The 22,853-nt window shown below is 48.7% G+C and overlaps 1 protein-coding gene across 3 annotated transcripts in view; it reads left to right on the plus strand.

The window, feature by feature from the left end:
- Window positions 1-9,027: 9,027 nt before the first annotated feature.
- The window catches only part of SPAG6 (sperm associated antigen 6), a 48,337-nt gene continuing 34,511 nt past the window's right edge, over window positions 9,028-22,853 (plus strand). For all 3 annotated transcript variants that reach the window (XM_074157113.1, XM_074157114.1, XM_074157115.1), the window contains exons 1-3: window positions 9,028-9,052; window positions 9,189-9,284; window positions 21,055-21,221. In XM_074157113.1, coding sequence (XP_074013214.1) covers window positions 9,028-9,052; window positions 9,189-9,284; window positions 21,055-21,221 — 288 coding nt within the window. The remainder of the gene's footprint in view (window positions 9,053-9,188; window positions 9,285-21,054; window positions 21,222-22,853) is intronic.

Below are 22,853 nucleotides of genomic sequence, written 5' to 3' on the forward strand. Positions count from 1 at the left end.
GATAGCATCTTGATGTTCTACTTGCGAAGCTGCCGTGTCGACCTCCCCGGGTTTCACAATATTTTTCTTTGCGGCTACAGAGTGGACGGCTTTCCTTCCAAACGTACTTAAAACCTGCCTGTTTGGAAAGAAATCTCAGCTCGGTGTATGTAGGAAGAATCTTTTCACTATCCGACGTCGCATTTATATAGATGGGTAAAGCCGGGCTCCGCTGCGTTTTTCTGAGCTTGTTCAGCAAGCGGTCTGATCCGAAGGAGAGGCAGGGGCGGTCCGTGCGCGCCGGAAAATTAGGTTTTTCTGTCCAATTTTTCCGTCCCACCAAATTTTCCGCCCTGGTTCAGCCGCCTGCGGCTCCGAGCAGCGCTTCTGTGCCCGCCCGGAATGGGGGGGCAGGCGGCAACGCTCCAGCCCCGGGGAAAGCGAGAGGGAAGGGGGCAGGAAGAGCCGGGCGGGCTGCTGGAGGGGACGGGCAGAAAGGGGGAGAAGGAATGCAGAAACCGGCAGAAAGAGGAAGAAAAGGAGGAGGACGAGCTCGCTAAGCCGAACTGTTTGTCCTCCAGCACGGAGCGCTGCTCTAAACAACCTGCGCCGCCGCCTTTCAGCAGGCCGGTGCCGGCGGGCGGGCACCGCCGAGGAACTCCCGAAAATCGGTGGCGCCCGGTGGGCAGGGGAGGACAGGGCACGGCGGCGGCGGCGGGGCCCCGGGCGGCACCGGAGGGAGCTACAGGGAAACTCCACTCCGAGGCGATGTTCTCCGGTTTTCTGGTAAGGCGGCGGGCGCCGAAACCCGAAGGCGGCGGCGGAACAAGCGGCGGGCGTCCCTCCAGCCCAAGCGTTGTCCCTGGTCCTTTCCCCCCCAGGGCTGCCGAGGACCCGTCACCCCCTCCGCCCTACAGCTGCCCAAAGAGCCACCCTTTTCGCTGGCGATCTTCGAAAGCGCGGCCAAAGCAAGTCCTCCCGTGGCCGGTACCGGGGGCGAAGCCTCCTCCCTTCCACCTCCGCCATCCCTGCCGCCTGCTTCTCTTCTTCGTCGCGGCCCCGGGCCGCCCGGCCCTCGGCCCCGGCGACAGGGAGCCGTGCTCCTGCCTCCCAGACATCTCTTCTGGACTCCTCGTCTCTCACCGCGCAGGAACTCCTGCAGTTCCGATCTTTGCCACCAAACCGGTTCACGAGGATGGGGTTGTCGGGCCGTGCCCGGCTCCGGTTCCCAGCCCCGGCGCGGGGCGGGCGGCGGCGGCAGCCCCCGGCGCAGGTAGGGCAGCGGGCGGCGAGTGGCCGCGGCCCTGGCCAGCACCTTGCGCCCTCCCAATTTTAATACGGTGAAATTCTGAGACAGTGTTTACTCAGATAAGTGTTTCCTGTTTCCGCTGTTAATTTTTAACGTTCTTGCTTCTACTCTGGGTACTTGAAACGGATTTCCTTTATTTTACTATAAACAGTTTCTTTTTCATGTCCCCTGCCTGTCTCCTACCGAGAGGACGCCTTGAGAAGAACCTGCTCTCTCGCCCGAAGGGCTGCGGATCCCCGCTTCCCTCGGGTCAAAGTCGTTGCCCGGCTCCGAGAGCTCCCAGCCACGTTGCTCTGGGCTTTATTAACTCAAGAACGGCAAGAAGATTCTGGCAGCAAGGATTTTTTTTAAATTTTTTTATTTTTTTTCCCCAGCTCTGGCTGCTTCACTCCCTTTCTTTCCCCGCGACTAACGGGAGAAGTCCCACCGGGACAACAGGAAAAAACTGCTGGAGCCCGGTGGGGACCGGGGCAGCTTTCGGTCTCACCGTCTTTGGGGATGGGATATTTGTATTTATTTAACAGTGATGATGTGGGCTAAAAAGAAAAAAAAAAAAAAAAAACAAAACCAAAAACAGAACAAGAAACAACCTGGGTAACGGGTAAAGCACGAAGGACACGTAATTCCCACGGCAAACGGAGGTTCTCCCTGCCGGGGGTGGGCAGGGAAAGGGGCTTCCATCCCCGGGGGCTGCCGCCGAACCGCGGGCGCGCCGGGCGGGACAGCGGCTGCCGCGGAAAGGCCGCCGGGGGCGGGCACCGCCTCGGGGGGTGCGTGGAGCCCGAGGGCCTCCCGGCTGCCCCGCCGCCGGGGCGTGCGGCCGCCGCCGGCCCCGAAGGCCGGCGAGGAGCTGCGGTACGGACCGCGCTTCGCTCCGCGCCGCCTCCGCCAGCGTGGGGAGCCAGCTCCCCGGGCCGGCGGCGCTCGGCCCCGCCGGTGCCACAGAGGGGGCCTGCCCCCCCCCCCCCCCCCCCGCCGGCCTCCCCCGTCGGCCGCCCCGCACCCTGCGGGCCGGGCCGGCTCCGCGCCCCCCGCCGCCGCCCAGGCAGAGGCCATCTTGCGCCTGCGCAGCTCTCCCGCCTCGCGCCCGCGGAACTTCCCCCGCGCGCCGCCAGATTCGAACGGGGCGCGCGGGGATCCCCCTGCCCAACCCCCTCACCCCCCCCACCCCGCCCCCGGCGCCCCGCGCAGAACCGCGCAACTGCCGCGCAGCGCCCGCTCGGCCTCCAACGGCGCGGGCGGCCGCGGAGGGATGCGGGTGTCCCGCTTCGCCCCCGGGGCCGGACCGGGGGGAGGCGGGCACGCCCGGCAGGCAGCGCACCCGCGGGCCGCCCTCCGCCGAGGCGCAGCGGTGCAGCCTCAGCCCCCCGCACCGCCCTGCGCCCCCCGCCTGCCCTTCCTCCCCCGCTCCCGCCCTGCCCTCAGGGTGCTCCGGAGGGCCCTGGTATTTGAGGATGTGCGCGCCGGGAAGGGGGCACCACGACGCGGCTTTGCCAGCATCCCCCGGGGGGCTGCAGGGCGCCGTGGTCCCGTGTCCCCGCCCGCCGTACCGCGGGGACCCGGCCTCCCTCCGGGACCGGCCGGCCCCAGCCCTCCCCGGGGTACGGAGAGTCCTCGGGGCGCCCCGACCTCCCCTGGAGAGGGGAAGGGGACAGCGGTGGCCATTTGGCGCCTGTATTTTCATGGCACGCAGCTGAATATCGCACCTCGTCTAGAGAGACAAAGGGCTGTGTGTTACCCATCGCCAGGGAAAAACAGATGCTTTCCCCGCTCCTTGCGCCGATGCTCTCAACGGTGTGGCGGGGGGGGGGATATTCCCCGGGAGCGGCCGGGTGAGATCTCCCCGGTGGCAGGGAGGCACTTTTCCAATAGCAGAGACAGCCAGCAGCCCTTCCCGTTCCCCGCCGGGCTCCGCGCCACTGGTGTCTCTTCTCTCGCAAGCCGCATCTCCGGTGGAGGAGGCCGAGGCCGGGAGGCGCCGCCCCGCATCCCGGGGCCTCCGCTGAGCGCGGACCTCCCGAGCACCTCTGCCAGCACCGGCATTTCTCACCCCTCCCTCCGCATGTGCCGGGGATGCTCGAATGGTGCCTCTTCAACGAGGCACTTTCTGATCCGTGAGGCAACACAGTGCGGGTGGTGGAGGCCTCTGAAATAAATAAATGGGCTGATCCTAAAAAAAAAAAAAGGGGAAAAGAAACATTAAAAAAATCCCCAACCAACAAACCCAACAAAAAGCAGCCACCCTCAAACAGCCCCGCATACACAACCCCAAAAACTTTAAGTGGGAAATGACAAAAAATACCCACACAAAGAACCCCCAAACCAAAAACCCCTACCAAAACCAAAACGAAAAAACCCAAAAAGCACGGCGAAATGGGTGCCGGCAGGGAAGGTCTTGGCACGGCGGAGGTGCAGAGGTGGTGTGCGAGTGATGCCCCTGCGAGGCAGCTGTCGCTGCGCGGGGTGCGGGACCTGCGCACACCCTCCGCGGGTTCACGCCGCCGGCAGCCCGCGTACCGGAGCTGGGCTGTGCGGGGCGCGGAGCCGCCGCTCCGCCCGGCCACCGGGTGCAGCCGGTCGGAACGTGTCCCAGCCGGAGGGATGGGAATTTGGTTTCCAGGCTGGGTGGGCTGCTGGCGGAGGGCGAGGGGCTGCGGCCGAAGCCCCGGGGGACACCGCGCCGCTGCTTCCCGGGCCGGGGCGCTGGCCCCGGGCAAGCGGGCGGGCAGAGACAGTCCTCGGGCACCGAGGAGCTGACAGCGGCGGGGACACCGGGCGGAGGCGAGGCAGGCGCTCAGCGCCGAGAGGGATGCCTACGAGTCAGGAGCTGCCATTTTGTCTCTTTTAAGTGGGTTGCCTTTCCCCTCTCCTGGAGCGCAGTGTGCGGCGATGGCAGCGGTGTCTCCCCTTGCCCTGCCCCTCCTCGGCCGCCCTCCGGGGACGCAGCCCGGGGCTGTACAGGGGGTTCCCCTCGGGAAAGAGCCCACCAGCCCCAGCCTCCCCAGCCCTGGCGTTTTCCTTGCCACCTCCGCCCTAGGTGCTCGGGGTTTGCAGGCTGTTCAGCTGATTTGTTGCTAATAGCAACCACACGACAGCGATTTGCAGCCTTTTCTGCTGCTGGTGCCTCTCGTTACACCTTCTTCTGCAGACTGGGATAACGTCGTCTGGCTGCTGCGTGTCCCCACCCCTCTAACCACAGCAGCCAGGGACAATGACGGGGCAGGGGGACGGGGCGGGCGCGGGCTCCGCTGGGCATCGCGCAGATTTGGTCCTTCCAGATGAAGAGCGAAATACTTGGTCAGCCTCTCGCCGCCGCAGCCGCGCAGGCTCCGCGTAGTTGGCATTGTCTGGCAGCATTGTTGTGAGCTGCCAGCGCCCGCAATCCTACCGGCACGGGGGGTGCAGCGCGGCTGGGTTTACATATGTAGATGCGGGCAGCGTTCAGCGCCAAGCCGACACACACCCTCCCCTGGAGCAACAGACACAAAGGAAGACCTCGTTCCTTTCAAGTCTACAGAATAAATTAAGCTCCGGCTTTCAGTTTTGGAAGGTCCCAAAAATATTTGTCTTTTTTTTTTCTTTTGTCTTTTTTTTTTTTTTTTTCTTGAAATGGCACTGCACAAGCGCGGACGGTTCCGCAGGAAACCAGAGGTGTAACCATATGCACGTGGTAAAAAGGGCTCAGCCCTACCAGCTAATATTTCCTGGTCCCATCCTCCAAGTCAACCTAAGATGTTCTGCCCTTTCCCAGTTTCTTTATCCCTTATAATTTTTGTTCCATCTTTGCCTAGTGCAATGGCGACGCACCAGCCTCCACCAGCCAAGTCTATACCGTTTACATGTTCACGGTTACAAATGTCTGCTCAAATCCCAGCGTCGACCCCTTAGGTGAAGAAAAAGGGGAAGTACTCTTTCTAGGGCATTTGAAGTGCCTCGACGTTTCTGTCTTCGCCGCATAGAACTAACTTACTCTAAAGGAAAGTCTCAGAAACTAAACTCACTTCAAAAAACCCGGAGAGGGAACAACAGAATATGGTGAGTTGCTGGAGCCCCGAGCCAAAGCTCAGGGAAAAAGAGAGGGGACTCTCCAATGCTCCAGTCCCTCTGACAGAGTTTTTGCTAAAATCACGAGATGGCAAAGCCCAATTTAAATTTGAAAATTAAATTATTCAGGGATTCAAATATTATATTTTAGTAGAGGCTACAGACGGAGATTCCTCACTCAGCACGCTCTCTTCGAGAGCGCACTTCAATTCCCTACATCCCATTCACTCCCACCAACATTTCCACGCTTAACCTCCCTGCTTCCAAGAGCCCAGCTCTTCCAACTGCGGTCCGCGGGAGTGAGCGGAGGAGTTTGCGCGTTGCTCTTCCCACCCAGCGCGCTCAGTCGCCCAAGCGGGATTAAAAAACCTAATTTCTCTAAACCCTGCAAATATCTGCTCAAAGCCCTGAACAATTTCCCAGGCGTGTGGCAAGCGGAGGAGACCCTCCAAAGGCACATCGGGCGACCCAGCGTATCCCGCAGCCGGTGGGAAAGCCGCCGCACCAAACCGCGGAAAGACCTCACCTTTTAATGAGCGTCTCGCGGTTTCAAGCCGCGGAGGAGCAGCCACAGCTTGGCCAGCAGCGGCACGGCGGGGCATGAGCCGTCGAGGGGCAGCGAGCCCGGCCCTGGAGCTGCCACCCAGCGCCTTTCCAGCCGGGGGGTGGTGGTGGTGGTCCTGCGGGGATCCCGGCTGCTCCCGTGCGGGGGCTAAGCCACTTGTTGTCCCGCACCCACGGGGACGGGACGAAACCGGGAAAGCCCGTGGGAAGCCCCTCCGGCATCCATCCCCCCTCCTCCCCCCCCCAAGAAAACCTCCAGGAGCAACTTTGCCCTTCACCGGCTTGGGGAAAATGATGCTTCCCCGCCCCGTTACGGGCGTATTTCCGAGTGAATCAAAGGCTGAGATTAAAGAACACCCACCAGAAAGCGAATGCACGGTATTAATTTAGGTAATTGTTGACTGTTCCTCCGGTCTCTGCTTTATTTTATAAGCTGACGTGTGCAGTAAGGCAGTCGTTACTAACACCATCCGCCTAAGGATACAAGTTTCCTACTAATGAGTACCCCAGCAGCAGGCAATGAAGTCTCACAGCTACGTCATTTCCATAAATGATTTTCCGTCTTCAGTACTTTTGCGAGAACCGGTGACATTTCCGTAGACCGCATTTGCATGGTGTTTATTCTTCATTATTATTATTAACCATGTGAACAGACTCTCAGTATCAAGCAACGAAATGTAGCAGCAAGTTTTGGAGGTACTCAGGGTGCGTTTTGTTGTTCCGCTTATCCGAACATTAGACTTAATTAGACAGATAAATCAATTTATCTGTAATCGACACATCTGCTCTTTAAAAAAACCCAAACCTCTGGAAGTAATTCATCACCGTTTGTTTATTTTTTTTTTTTTAATTTAACTTAAGAACAGAAATAAGTATAAAGAAATGTGTTTAACAGCTGTTCCCTTCTCAAGTACACATGGTGACGATTTCCCAAAATATTTTCTGTGGCGAACGACCTTCTCACCAATCTGATTTAATTTGTCTCATTTATTTGTAAAGAACAGCACATCGCCTGTTTTGTTTGTTTCCTTAAAGAGATTTTTTTTTTTCGCATTAAATACCCCTGGAAACACGTGGCTCATTTTAGACCATGATATTGTTTACGTTAGCTCGCCTCTTTTCAGTTGAGCAAACCCAGAGATGATTTATTAAAATTAGACGTCTTTCTTACACTTTTTCAAACTTTTAAAATGCAGCTGAAGTAACTTCAGCCTTTCAACTTCAAGGTATGAGACAAAACTTTATACTACCTATCAAATATTGTATTTGTATAGAGTCAGTCATCTAATTTTGTACACTTAGAGCTTTGCAGAACAAAATGCCAGCCTATGAAATCCTGAAGCCACTGTGCGTTAGAGGGTGGCTAGAGAAAGGGGCGGTTTTTATTGAATGATTTGACTCTGGTTTTCTGCTGAGGATCACAATTCCACTTGGAGCAGCCTGATCAATAGCAGAGCTAACTAGCAACTTCGTTCACAAATAGCCAGCGTCTTAGGAATCGTCCTCAAAAGTTACCGGAGGGGAGGTAGAGTCTCTTTCCATTCAAATCCTGATAACCCTGATTTAGTTTTGCCGTCCCACTGTTTGCATTAGTTGCTGTAGACACCTCCAAGGCTGTATTTACTCATAGATGCGCCCATGCCCTGGCCGACCGGTTATGAAGAGAATTAGAGCCGGAGACACCAAGATGGGAAAAGTGGAAGGCAGTCACCAGGCTATATACCGGAATGATACATTGTTGAAAAAAAAAATAATATAAAAATATAAAAAAATACTGTGATGGGGCAGAGGAATAACTAGTACCTGCGCTTGGAAAAGTCAGAGGGCTGCCGCCCCACCGTCCCCCACCCGTGCCCCTTCCTGCTCCGCTCCTCCCTGCGCGGGGAGAGCAAAAGCTGCCCCCCAAGCAAACGCTCCCGGCGCTGCGCGGGTGGGTGCGCTCGGGCTGAGCGCGGACTCTGCGCGGGTGTAGAGAGCGCGCAAAGCCTTCCCCTCCCGCGGGGACGGCGCTTCTCCCGCAGCACCACCCGCCCGGCTCCCGGCGGAGGCGTTGGCTGTAGCCCACGGACTCGTCCCTGCCCGCACCGCGGAAGAACCGCCGTGCTCCGAAGGCCGTGGGTGAGTTGGGGGGCTGCGCGGCCCTGCGCGGGGCGAGTTTATTCCCCGCGCGGCGCGGAAAACTCCGGCGTGGGCCGGTGCGGCGGTGTAAAGCACTGGCGGAGATCCCCGAGGAGGAATGGCAGTGGCGGTAAAAAGAAAAAGAAAAAAAAAAAAAAATAAAAAATCAAAGGACCCCTCTCCCTGAAGAATAACGGGGTGCGGCGGGGGCAGCTCCGGGGGCGCCGTGGTTGCCCTTTTCTTTTTTTCTTCCTTTTTATTTCGCCCCTGCCCGGGGAGCGGGGGGGGGGGAGCGGGGGCCGGCCGGCCCCCGCTCCCTCCCCCCCCGCTCCCCGGGCAGGGGCACCCCGCAGGAGCCGTGGGCCGATGCCCGGGACTCCCCACCCACCGCCGGCCCCTCAGCGGGCTGCGCGGCGGCGGGCGGAGCGCCCGGCACCGCGCCAGCTCGCGCAAGTCCCTGCGCGGAGCCTGGCGCCGTCCTTCCTTGCCCGGCGCTCCCGAAAACAACCGACCCCGGTATAGAGCTGAACGTATACGGCTGCTGTGTAGACGCTCCCACGTAACCTCGTGTCCATGTGCATCTCCGCGCCGCTGCGCGTGTGTCTGCGGTAGAGGTGAGGTATAGGAGGCGTGGCGTCCTCTCCCCGCACACCGCTATGTCCATATACACACACACACACCCGCACCTCCGCAGGTGCCTACACCTCTACCTATACATTTAACACACGTGTGCAACACGCCGTCCCGGGGCACAGCCCGCCCGCCCGGGTTGTGTCTCGTTCCCGCCCGCACACATCCCTCCGCCGACACGCACACACCGCGGCTGCGGAGCGGGCCCGAGGGCTGTGCGGGTGCGGCGGGAGGGCGCGCTGACGTCACGGGCGGCGTTGGCGCGGCCCCTCCCCTCTCCTCCCCCTCTCCCCCGCCCCCGCGGCGCAGCTTCCGCCCGGTTGCCGGGGCGACGGGTACACAGTGCGGCCCTGCGCGGGCGCGCAGCCCGCCGCGCCGCCGCCATGAGCCAGAGACAGGTTCTGCAAGGTAGGCCGGGGCGGCGGTGGCTGGGACCAGCACCGGGGCCGGGGTTGGGGCCGGGGCCGGGGCCGGGGCTGGCGCTGGCGGGGGAGGCTTCTCGCCCCCGGCCGCTAACCCGGTGCCCCGGCGCTGCCGCCCGCAGTGTTCGAGCAGTACCAGCGCGCCCGGACGCAGTTCGTGCAGGCGGTGGCCGAGCTCGCCGCCCGTCCGCAGAACATCGAGACCCTCCAAAACGCAGGTACGCGCTCGCCTTCCCTTCCTCCGGACTTCCGCGGGGGCTTCCGCGCCGCGGCCGGCGGTGAGGAAGGGGGAGCGGGGCAGGGAGCCGGGCCCGTGGGGCTGCCAGGGCGCTTTTGCTGCTTCTCTCTTCCCCCCCCTCCCTCTTCCCACCCCGCGGTTGGACGCTTGGTTTCCAAGGATTTTGTTCCCGGTATGGATCGGCCTGGTTCCCCCAGCCCCGCGGTGCGAGGACGGGCTTGGCGAGCCCCCCGCGGCGCGGTGGGGGAGTGAATGAGGCTCGTCCGCTGCGTGCGGGGCTCGCCCTGCTCGCCCGCGGGGCTACTCCTGTGCTTGGTTTGAGGTAGGCGCCTCCGGCTGTGATCTCGCAACTTATTTTTATTTCAGGGAAAATTATCTCAGTCTATCCCGCTTCTTCGTTTACTTCCTCGTGCTTCCGATATAGATTTATGTAAAGCATAGAAAGCGGAATTCCCAGTGAAAGCCAGCGCTGACTTGCCAAGGAAAACCTACTTTAGAAGCAACTATTTTTATGCTGGCTTTACAAGTTGTTTCTAAATTGTTCAGTGCTTTTCGCCAGCAGATTTGCTCAGCTTAGGAGGGATTCGCTTTTGTTATATTGCTGCCCTGGGAAGTCGTGAACCAAATTGAGCATTTTCAGAAACGGGAGCTGCGGGAGCACTTCTACCAGCTGTTGTGCTGCTGGCATCTGGCAGATCCACTCCGCTTGTCCAGAGTTCCTCAGCTTAAAAGAGGAAAAAGAACAAGAGCTCAGTAATTGATTACCCGAAAGGCAGACTGAAAAAGTCCTCTACATCCATAGTTGGTTTCCCATATGGTATTCATGAATTGATTATGTTTTGGTTTGTCTTGATTTTGTTTTTAATACTTGTTTCCCAAATCCAGTAAAGCTGTCAATCTTTTCTGAGACACAATGGAAACAAACAAACAGAAAAGAAAACCAACCATGTAAATACTTTCAGCTTTCGGTTGTTATATTTACAACTGCCTATTAAGATGGTTTTGTTGAAAACCTATCACGTAAATTCTCGTTAAAGAAAAGTTTGCTTTGATTTTGTCAAAGTTACACATTGACAGCAGGCCTTTTGTATTGCCTTGCTGTCCTTAACACTTTTTTTTTTTTTTCCATCTTTCACGGAGTTAATGCCACTGCTTTAGTTTATACAACTCATCCCTATTTGCCAAAGAGACATCTTGACCATCGGAATAATTTATGTCTTATTTGTTAGAAGAGGTCCCTCTATGTCCATTTACAGTTCTGATTTTTAGCTGTTCGCAGACAGAAATCCCATTCAGGCAGTGTTTCTATTTTAAGAAAGCAATCAAAGTGCCAAGCTTTAATTACATTGTATTTCTTGTTCTTAAAATAATTAATTGGTGCAATCTGGTTGGTAGCTTTACCTCAGAACTGATTTGTTGCTGGTGCAGATGAAGTAATCAGAAGCCTCACACTTTCTTCTGCACACAGCCGGTGTTGTTCTGAAGGTTTAACTTCACAAGGATCAAGCTCTGGAGTAGTAATGTGGAAATGTGCATTTTTGGAGATTATTGTCCATTTTGGCTCATTCTGGTACCGAGTTGCTTTTCCACAGGCTTTAGTTTTTCAGAGGCTAGAAAAGAGGGAAATGTCTGCAAATACGGTATTTCTTGAGACCTACAAATATTTTACCCTCTTCCCCACTCTGTGCCTTTAAGTCTAATTCATAGTTCTATAATTAAAATGATGTTATTTCTGACCTTCTATGGATGTGCTGAATACCGCTTTTAAAACCTTCTAAATGAAATGCAATTAAGTGCTTTTTAGAACCTCCTCCCCAAACAAAATGTGATTTCTGTCCTTTTTTTAAAAGCACTTACACAAATATTTTGAGACAGAACTGTCTAGCAGATAACTGGTGTACCTTTTATGGTCTTGATCTAGTGAGCTCTGGAGCACTGATTTGAGAAAGAAAGATGTCTGTCTATACACGAATCTCTGTATAATTCCATATTTAAAAGAATTGGGGGTTTGTTTCTTGGAGATGGCTGTTTTAAGATGACGCTGAAAGTCTTTGCTTGCTGTCATTTTCCATTAGCTTTAGGAGTCAGGGGCATCTTGCAGGGTTCTTTGGCTGGATCTCAAAGGTTGTCAGGGTTTAGTCTATTTCCAGCTGAAGCAGAAGGCAAGATGACAGTGACTCGAATTTGAACAAAATTGAACACTTAAAATGTACTGTAGTGTACTCTTGTGCTATTTGCCTTGGTTTATATTCTTGGAGTATCCATAATTCAGACTGGCAGCAGTGAAAGATCAGTGCTCGAGGAATAAAGTGTTTGGTTCCGTTTTTAGACGTCGTTTTGATAAATACTTAGTATCTTAGAAGGAAAATAAATACTAGTTAGAGACCTTGTTCTTTGTGGAGGTGTCTCTGGACACCATGCTAACATCATGAAAGATGGAGGTGTGTTTAAAAAATAATTATTGACTACGCCTGAAGCTCTGCTTCTGTGGTATTAGACCAGGTGCGAGCAGTGGTATTGTTGCAAAGTAGGAGATGGCAGACTGCAGCATGGAGGGGAGCAAGCGGCCAGGATCAGAGGTGGGAGTTCTTATGCTGCCTTGGCTCTTGAGAAACCTTAAGGTACCGTTATCGTGGAGGCTTCTTTCCTCAGTAAGGAAAACTGGTGGGTGCTGGCAAGCTGGAAAGAAGGTCAGAGAGGGCCAATGGGAAGCCCACCGTTTCCCAGGACATCTCTCTTCTGGGGATTCTGTATCTCATCAAGCTCTGGAGCTGCCTTTCCCACTGAGCAGAGATCCCAAAGGTGATTGTAACCGGGGAACTGGAATCTGGCCCTGGACTTTGACACATTTACATGGCACTGGCTCTGTCACAGACAGGAATGTCCTGGAGGGTTAGTGCCTGGGAGCTCAGCAGCTTTCTGGTGGCAGGGAAGTGCAAGGAATGATCAGAGAAATTCCTTTGTCAGAACTCATTCCTGTGTGTTTTCCAACTCTTTGGTTGGCTTTGATAAGGTTTTTCCTTATGATTAAATACTACCATGAAAAATAATTGGAGAATTTGTCCTTTGGATGTTTAATTAATAGATACCTGGAAAAAAAAAATCTCCTCCAAAATTCCTTAAAGTTTTTCTGTTTAGTAAATATATACTTGCAACAATGACAGACAATCAAATCTAGTTTCTGTAGGGCTGCTGACTAATGAGAGAAGCTACTTTATTAGTAACAGTTTTAAACATAATATTTAAAAATAAACCTATTTGTCTGGCAGCTACGGCTCATGAAGTTTGGTACTGGAATGCATTATTGAGCCCCATACCCCCTCATTCTTCCAAAATTTAAAATCTTAAAAATAGGCTATTTTCAATTATAATAGCAGATGAATGTGAACTCTCTTTCCTGCACTGAGATTTAGGCAGCTTCCTGTCTTATAAAAAATTTTGGAGAACTGAACTGGTTCTAGTACGTTTCTAAGAGTGGTAGTCACTGCCTAATTCCTCTTTCTTCATCTGCCTTATGAAGTGCAGCACTTTGTAAATAAATAGTCCCTTTGAAGTAGCATTTTGTTTTGATTTTTTTTTTTTGAAGAGGCATTTACAATTCATAAATAGATACATTTATTAATGTATCAGAATAACACTTGAATTACTTCTGGGTATTAATTTTTGTATTGTTTCAGAATATGAAGTAAATTTTTATTTATTTTGCATTAGAGTTTGTGGTGATGGGATCATTGCTTTTAATTTGTAAGTTAAGGCTGTCATTGGGATTAAGAAACAGTTTAGTCTAGCAACTTTGACTTTAAAGATATTGCAAGATCAGCTCTTGAACCCCTTTCTTGGGCCTGATCACATTCCTAAGTGTAATGGCTGTGGAAGTGATAGAGAAAGCTGTCTGGAACATGGGAAAAGAAATTTGAAGCTGTGTAGTCTAGCAGCCTATGTGTTGCCATGGGACTCTGTGTGTTGGGACCCTGCACACCTGGGCTCCCTTCTCATTGTTGCTGGGGTATTTTTATCATCTTGGGCAGATAGCTTAAACTTCTGTCACTCTGCTTTACCTACCTGCTGGGCAGTCTGCAGAGTTCCAGGAGCCAAGTTCCAAAATGCTGGTGTAAAACAAGATGCTTTTCCATCCTCCCACTCCGCCAGCCCACAACCCCCCATCCCAAACCCAGGTCCCTGCCTTGTGTCTCCTTTTGATTCTGCCCGGTATCAAGCTACTTCTGAGTTTCTGAGTCCTTGCAAACCAGCATACAAGCTATACTCACTTCCAGGCCCGAGTCCTCTCCTTCCCTGTTACCTCTGGGCGTCTTCTCCTGTATCTGTTCCTCACAATCTGTGTTGGCAAGAGGCTGTAGCTTGGGGGCAGGGCTTGTCTGCATCTAACTAGGGCTCCATCACAAATACTTGTGGCATGGCAGACTTTTCCCCTACTTCATGGTCTGTTTTTATGTTGTCTTTTATGTCATGAGCGTTAGCGTTCTCCCAGCTCCAGAGTTATTTCACTGGCGATGGGTTTCAAAAGCTGTGTTTCCAGATCTTTGGAGTGGTTTTAGGAGTCTATATTTTTGAGAAATGGATGTTCAAATTTATTTCCCTCATCCAATTACATTGAGTCTTTTTGCCCGTGTTTTTCTCAACTTCTTTTCGTAGTGTGCATATTTTAAATGTACCTTTTTTAAATGCAACAGTTGGACACTCCGCCCTGTGTAGGGAGGATCAGTCTCTAGGAAGAGATTTCAGGATGTAGTTCCAGATTTTAAATAATATTAAAGAATATGCTCTGATAGCACAGTGCTTTGTAGAAAGCCTGCTGGGAGCATAGGGTGTGTAGGGAGGATGTCTGTCGAGTCAGTTGTGCAGAAAAAGAGCTGCTTCTTTAAAGCATCTGTGTTCTTTCCCTATCTGGATCTTGCAAATGGATATGCATGGACAGAGTCCAGTGCCCTTCTGTAGCCAGTTTCAACATTGGAGTTTATGTTGTGAAGGATGCACTTTTTTTTTTTTTTCAATTATTTTTATTTTGAGTTAAAAGCTTTGCTGAGCTAAGTGGGAGAGAAGTATGCACTGTGGCATGAAAGGCAAAAGGTTACCTTTGGAGTTGTAGTAGATCAAGTGAGGAGAGTGGCTTCCCTTGAGGCTTGAGGATGTGGTGGTGCCTGATGAAGGGAAGAAGGAGGCTGTGTGTTAAGTAAAGTACCAGCAAGATGGCAGAGAAGGAGAAAGTGAATGGAGCTGAAGCTGAAGAACTGGCTTTTTCTCTAACTAGATCAACTGAGAGCTCAACTGCTCCTCTTCTCAACCTCCTGGCCTGTTTGGGAGGACATTTGCAAGTAGAAGTTTCAAAGCCAGGATTTATTGGGAACTTCTGTCTCATCTTAACAAGTGGCCATTAAAAAGAAACAACTTCTTGTGACCACCTTGGTTTCTGTGTGTCTGTGAAGGATTGAGTGGTGGCCGCTAACTAGCCCCGTGAGGGGCATTTTCAGTGGAAAGAGAAACTCAGTCCTTTTGGAACATGATTAGTTTTGCTCCATTAATGCAGAAACAGGGTCTGGAAAACGATCAGCCAGATCAGCTTTTAAGAGGGAGAAACTTGCTGCTCCTCGATCCTTCGGAAATCTCCAGCTCTGCTGTCAAACTGGATCTTCATTATGTCCCGCACCATCTGGTAACTGCTGTATGAATTACTGGATTACCCAGAGTCTCTGATACCAAACTGTATTTATGTTCCCTTTGATATTTGGAAGATTGTAGTTGTGTTGTGCATGGAACTGTCGCAGTGAGGAGCCCTTTCTTGGGGTGAGCCACACTTGAGGAGTATGTACTTGAGACGTGTGTACTGCGTTGTCTTTGTAAGAGGACGTGTCAAGACAAGTGAGTGTGAAAGTTCTCTCACTATTCTTCTGGGAAATTTGTTTTAACTCTCCTACTTAAAACTCACTGCTATGCTGCTTCTAGGAAAGAGTAGTTGAAGATGGGGAGCTGGTGTGAGGCAGAAATAAATTACCATTTTATCTCCTTGTTAAATCAGCTGCATTTAACAGCAGGAGCCCTGAAAAATCAAGGTGATATGATGAATGTTTGGGTGCTAATGTTAGGTCAGTGAATGTTCTTAGTGTAACAGGTAGCACACAAAAATGAGAAGACAATGTTATATTTGATCCTAAGTATAAATTAGAATCAAGATAAGAGTGTGTCCAGAGACAACACTAGAGTAGAATGACTTTTTTTCCCCACATTGCCATTTTAAAATGGAAATAAATTTTGTTTTTTAAGGAAGGAGAGCAGGGTAGGAGTAGTTATCCTCAGGTGCAGAAATGGAGAGAATTTGAAATATAGAGTGATACAAGTCTCTGACTTGTAACTATTCAAGTTGGACAAAGGTTTGTCGGGGGTGGGATGAGCGTTTTCCCCAAGAAATCAAAATGACCAAACGAAGATTGGTATCTTCTCCAGAATAGCGACTGTTTGGCTACAGGAACTTGGAATGAAAAAACTTTGAACCTGCAGGTGCCCTGAGTGTTGTGTTTTTTTGTTTCTTGTTTTTTTCCCCCCAAGATAGGCATCAGCCAGCACTTGCAAAAAGAAAGTGCATCAGGCCAGGGCACAACAGCTCCACTTGAGAAGTGTGTATAAGGGTGATTCAGCTTCTAAAGCGTGTCATTCTTTGAAACAAATCTGAGTGGGGAAACTGAGGCTAGAAAGGGGAATCATTCCTTGCCCGAGGTCAGTCAAGGTTCCATGATGCAAGAGAGACTATTTGGCAGTAATTCTTTGTTACTCCGTTTCTGAGTTACTAGTGGGAACTCTTCCAAAACAAATCTAGTCCAATGGTCTAAATACCTTATTTTGTAGTTTACTTTCTGTGTTGCTGCCTTTGAATTAGAGTTAATGAATTTCCTACTTCTGTCACAAAAGACTTATTTAGAAGACCACCAAAGAGTACTCCTAAAAAGAATTTGGCAGCAAGACACTCCTACTCCCTGCGCTGTATGGCCTTGTTCACTTGAGTGAATGGTAGAGGTAAAAGGAAGTTGTTGGAAAGTTCTTACCTATTTCCCGGCCTTAAGATAATGTTAAAGAAATTTAAATGTAATTTAAAATGCTGATAGGAATCCTGTCTTGAGCTTCTTTTGAGAAGAAGGGTAGCCTTTGCTGTAGACAGGATAGTAAAAAGAAATGAAGACATCAAATAGAGGAACTGACCAAATATAACTCTCTCTGGGAGAAAGAGCTGGTTTGGACAGGAAAACCACCTCTGATGTCAGGCACATCTGTCCTTTCTGGCACTATCTTCAAAAGTCATGGAAGGAAAGGAGGATATCTTGGTTTTCCTATAGATGTTTTAGCGAAGACCATATAATCTTTACGTAGCAGTTTTCGTACTCTCAGGATTAGTTGTTTATTTTTTCAAAGTGCTGTAAAGAGAGAAATGCTCAGTTTGCTGAAGTTGTAAAAATAACAATGGTGAAAACTCAAGCAGTTCATTTTGCAGAGGAATCTGAGATGATGGATAGCATCTTGATGCAGAGAAATAAACTGGTTTTAAAGAAGGTGGGAAGTAGAGGTAGAAGCTTTTAATTATGTTCAATGCACAGGCATAATCTAGGCCTGTGCACTTGTCTCAATTCTCAGTTAATTTGATGTCAATATAAGGCTTGTACAGCAACAGGAATTGATTTTTCTTTTTCTTGTTCCACCAACGCTCTTGTCATGATAATTATTTGTTCACTGTCTTTTCTCACTTGCAGACATCCCTTTAGGAAAATATATTTTCCTTGAGGATCAGCACAGTTTCTGTTATTTCTAAATCTTTTCAATCCATTCACTGTTTTTTCAACCCTGTTTTAGCATCTTCTGTCTTCAAACAGTAACTTTCATTTCACTCTTCATCTCTTTCCTCATCTTCAGTTTCTTCAACTAAAATAATTTGCAATAGGATGTTTTGTGCTGACACGTCACCAAGTTTTACGTGGTTTATGCTACAATGAAATGAATGGTGTTGGTCTTGGGGAGGCAAGCTGCTTGGAAGCGTTTTCAGGCTCAAGGCTTTTTGGCCTATTCTAAGAGTGAAGTCTGTATCAGCTAATCTTGAAAATACAAATTATATAAATCTCATATTTGGGATAACTCAAAGCATATGTCTAGGTAAACTTTTTTACACGTGGTTTTACATTTTGCGTTGTCTCGGTACATCATACAGGCCAGAAACATGTCACGTGGTCTGGATCTAGCTCATGGGTTCCTCCTGGGTAAAGTGATTCTAGTCTGTTTAAATTTCACTGGATTTTGAGACCATTGCCAGAGTTGACCTATCTGCCACATCCTGCTTGAATGTCCCACCCATCAGACTCTTGGCTTTTCTAGGGTCAGGAACACTGCACATGAAGGCAGTCTTCTTTTTCCCCTCAAGTGCTTTTAACAGTATCTTTTATATCAATAAAAGTTTTTAATTTTTTTCTTTTTCTTGTTTCTCTTTATTAAATAATCTTGTTTTCATATTATCTCAGCTCAAGGGATAAAATGTAATATCTATACACTAAATACAGGTCTACTACTTCTAACTGTTCCTGCTCCTTACCTTCAGTGTAAAGAATCAGAAGAGCATGAGGTCCCCTTAGGAATCAAACAGCAGATGTTTGACCATGTAGCTGATGTTAGAGAGAAGCACAAGAAAATGCTCTCCCATAGAGGGTGCAGGTGACTTGCTAGAAGATAGGTCACTATAGATGATATATGGGGTTGGCACCAGCTTGAGTGGTTTTTTTTTTTTTACTCTTAATTTGTCATATAAAGTACTTCATGCATTTTGATATGAAGCATAACTTGCTAATGAGACCATACCTGCTATTTGGGAGAGTTTGTGAGAAGATGTCAATAAGATGACCACATTCTGAAGTAGTGATTTCTGCAAAGTGCTAAATGAATTCACATTGATCTTACAATACTGGAGGATCTAGCTTTTGTCTATTGGTGCACAGGAGGCTTCTTTCAGCTCCCAGTAGCTTCGATAAAAGTGCGAGCAGACCCCGGCTATACTACAGACCTATTTCCATTGGTTCTACACGTGCATGTTCAATTAATGCATGTTACAGAGCCGTTTTCGGTGCTGTAGTGCTATTCAGACATCACAATTTTATTTCACTTTTCCCCTTTTACTATGTTGCCCCCCTGAGATCTGTGTTATTTTGACTTGTGAACATCCTGGGAGGCTGTACCTCTCATGGCAGTGTAGCTTCTGTCTGGAGTATTGACCTTCCCAGAACAAATTCATTAGTGGTCAGCATGGCCTCCATGGTTAGTTTTACCCCCCTGCCACTCTTTCAGAGCCATCGATAGATTATTAGGCTGTTTTCTTCTTGCTGGGATCAATTTGGTTTTAATTTAAAACATATGTTCTCTGTGAGAATTACACTGCTGCTCAACTTGTTTTCAGAGTGCCCTTCTATACAGGGCTGTGGGTGTACTCTGGGTATGCTATTGTTATAACCTGCATCCCTTTGGACTATTTCTTGCTCTAGAGCCCTCAGCTTTTCCTTGTCATGGTGTGCCTGTTCAACACTTGGGTGTCATCTGCCATTAGGCACTGATCCTGCTGTTGTGGGGCTGTCACAGCAGAAGACCTTTGGTGCTTATAACTGAATGAGCCCTAAGGAAAGGAAGCCTTGTTTTCTTCCGCAGTCACCCAGCTAAATCTTTATCTTTGTTAGCAAAAAAATGTAGTGGAAAGAACTGAGCGCTGATACGGAGATTTCTGACTGTAGTTCCGAGTGTTTGGTGTTTTGCTGTAGCACTTTTGCATCTTCAGAGAGAATTGCTTTCTGGTTGAGGTTTAAAGCTCAGAAGTATTAATTCATGCAGCTGGCTGGTACAGGGACAACACTTTCGAAGAAGCGCAATATAAGTAATTTTCCCTTCTCAGACCTTACAAATAATTTTTCATGTAACCATGTGGATCTCATTTATATCCCTATTGCATAATCTTAGTTTAACTGTAGGAAGAGCTTCCACATACAGAGTGGTCATTTTTGATCATCCTTGTTGCCTTTCACTGAGTCTTTTCCAATTCTATTCTAGGGGAGGGTGTTAAACGCAAGATAGATTTATACTGTAACATAGTGATGGCCTCTGCTTTGGCTGCTACTCCTTTCCAGATAATCCTGAGCACTCTGTATAGTTCTGTGGGTAAAGTTTCTTTTCTGCTACTGAGCAATGAACTGGTATCTCTGTGGAACTGTCTGTTCTAACATGGAGATCTTTCTCCTGGGTGGTAGTGATCTGTTTGGGGTCCATCACTGCACATGTGAGGTTGAGATTACCTTTCCCGTGTGTGTCCTATTTCACTTGCCATTTTGTTACCCAGTCATTCAGCCTCTAGTTCCATTCAGTTTCCCTTGTTGGTACCACAGAATCACATGGGGTTGGAAGGGACCTCTGGAGGTCATCTAGTCCAACCCCCCTGCCAGAGCAGGTCCACCTAGAGCAGGTTGCACAGGAATGTGTCCAGGTGGGTTTTGAATGTCTCCAGAGAAGGAGACTCCACCACCTCCCTGGGCAGCCTGTTCCAGTGCTCTGCCACCCTTCAAGTAAAGAAGTTCCTCCTGATGTTTAGGTGGAACTTCTTGTATTCAAGTTTGTGCCCATTTTCTCTTGTCCTATCCCTGGGCACCACTGAAAAAAGACCAGCCCCATTCTCCTGACACCCACCCTTTAAGTATTTATAAGCATTGATCAGATCTCCCCTCAGCCTTCTCTTCTCCAGGCTAAAAAGACCCAAGTCCCTCAGCCTCTCCTCCAGGCTCCAGGCCTCTAATCATTTTTGTAGCCCTCTGCTGTACCCTCTCCAGGACTTGCCTGTCCTTCTTGAACGGGAGAGCCCAGAACTGGACACAGTACTCCTCTGAGTCACCAGCAAAGTCTCACCTCACTGTTCATGACCAGATCATAGATGAATAGTGAATGGCACTGCACTGTGACCTCCTCCCTCCTTCTGCAAGAATGGAAAGTTTACTCCTCCGACTTCCTATTTTTAGTTAGGTGTTTATCAATGTAAGGACTTTCTTAAGCCGTAGCTGTTAATGGTTCACGTCACGGCTGCTTATCTTACCTATAATTTCAAGCACATATTGTAAGAGCACCTTTGAGAATGGACTTTTGTATTATTTCATGTTTAACTGATACACGGTGGACTCATCAGTGAAAATATATCATAAATAATAACATAAGAAAATCTTCAACTCATCTATCTGGAGTGTAATAGATTATGGATGTTGGTCCCCAAATCAATCATTGCTTATAATAGATGCAAAGTAATTTGGTATAATTCAACGTAGATGTTCTGTTCACATGCTGAATGGGTGACATGCCAATGTCAGCTCAGCAGGACCTCCTGATGGAGTTTCCTGTGCATACTTTAATATGTGCATTTCATATATGTTTGAATATACCTTATTTTCTTGTGTATGCTTTAACACCTGTATTTTATAGATGTTTGAATATAGCTTATTTCTACATTTAACATTTTTTTATATTTCAGAAGTGTTTTGTACCTATGAAAAACGGGCAGAAACATTGCTATGCATCAGCAGTGCTATCCAAGTGCCGACTTCATTTCAGAGGAACACCTGGATTTCCTACAAGTTCTTAGTACCCAGAAGAGTAATTTAATAGGTTTTTATGAATAAAGGCAAATATTTAGAAAAATTCCTGCTTATCAAATGGGCTTTTCTCTTCCTGGTGTAACTCAGGTGTAATGTCTTTGCTGAGACCTCTCTTGCTGGATGTCGTCCCAACTATTCAACAGACTGCAGCTTTGGCTCTTGGGAGACTTGCCAATTATAATGATGCCCTGGCAGAGGCAGTCGTGAAGGGAAACATTCTTCCACATCTCGTGTGTTCATTGTCTGAGCAGAATGTAAGGCATCATTGTTTTCTTAAGTAATTTTTTTCTTTTTTAACTATTGCACAGGGAAAGGGAAATCTTCCTCTATCAGCTATCTGCTGGTATTCTAATATAGCAATAAATGTACTGCAGTTAGAGACAGTATGTATGATTGAACTCCTGAGAGATCAATGTGTACCATGGCCCTAAGTTTGGCTTTAAAATACCATCTTACCTTTTAGTGCACTATAAAAAAAATCTATCTGTGGCACTGCTGTGTTTTTGAAATGTTGAGTGATCCTTTACAAAAGGTCCTTCTTTAAAATAAGATAATTTGAAAGCTGTAGTGATAACTGACTAGGATTTGTCGATAATACTAAACACTTGTAAAATAACTATAAAAAAAATCTGAACTTTTGTAATGAAATATTTAATATCTCCAAACATAGCCTTTTGGAAATTTGTAGCATGAGAAATATGAAACCATTGACAGAGGAAAATACACCAAAAGGTTTTAATCTCTATATTTTTCAATGCCCCCTTTCCGTTCCCCTCCCTCCCCGCTCCCCCAAAAAAATTGTTTTCACAATTACAATGCAAATAAATCTGGTGGTCACTTTTTCTCCCTTCTTGCCATCTTTCTTCAGGTTTTGCATGTATTCCCGCTTTGATATTCCAGTAATCCTAACCTAGATTAACAGAAATACTTTCAAATAAGGTTCCTACTAACTGGAAAAAGAAAGAGACAGCCGAGAGTTAAGTGCATTGATATCGCAGCCATACTTAGGTTGCAGTTTTGTTTTATTAGATTTAGGAGAAGTAGGATTTCAATGGAAATATAATTTGGAAAACTATATATTTTCATTTTAAATCTTTTGAGGAAAACATAAATGTAAGTCCTCATTGCAGATTTTTTGTATGTATCTGGTCATTGCCTTTACAATTAATATTTAAAAAAAAAGCCAAAGAAAAACCTTAATGTCAAGATACTGGTATAACATGGAAAGAAAGTTAAGGTTTTAGTTGGACAAATTTATAACCATTTTGGTTATTTTATTTCTATTTTTAAGGAAAGATGGGGAACGAAACTCTTCATCCTCTGTTTTTGAGTTGGAAACAGCCCCCTTGCTACAACTCAAAGCCCTCACTAAATTAGCTTGAGTACCCTGATTTATCTCTTCCATGTTACTGCCCGTGCTGTCGTTACATCGAGATGGCTGTAATTCAGAATCACTTGGGCAGCAGCAAGATTAGTGTGAGGTCATGGAAAGCCTGCTATGCCTTGGTGACTGAGGGCAAGTGAAGGAAACTCATTATCCAGTTCATGCAGAGTTTAGCAATGCATGGAGTTTGTTACTTCCCATAGGGCCCCCCCCCCTCAAGTTTCCATTCCACTCACTCTTTGTGTATCGACATCTATGTTTAAGGAGGAGATTCTCTGAGCACACAATAAATACTGATTCTACTGATTTATGGAGAACAGTTACAGGGTGACATCCCAGATCGATGTTTTGTCAATTAAACTGAGCAAAATACAGTTTTACAGTGTGTTCCGACTGTGCCTGTGAATACAGTTTGTTTGTAAATAAATATGTTTTGAATAATAAAAACAAAGAAGTGTTTTTCTTTGCCAGGAGTGTAATTACTTAACAGAAATAACATACC

This window comes from Numenius arquata, chromosome 12 (assembly GCF_964106895.1).
Source record: "Numenius arquata chromosome 12, bNumArq3.hap1.1, whole genome shotgun sequence".
Classification (NCBI taxonomy): Eukaryota; Metazoa; Chordata; class Aves; order Charadriiformes; family Scolopacidae; genus Numenius; species Numenius arquata.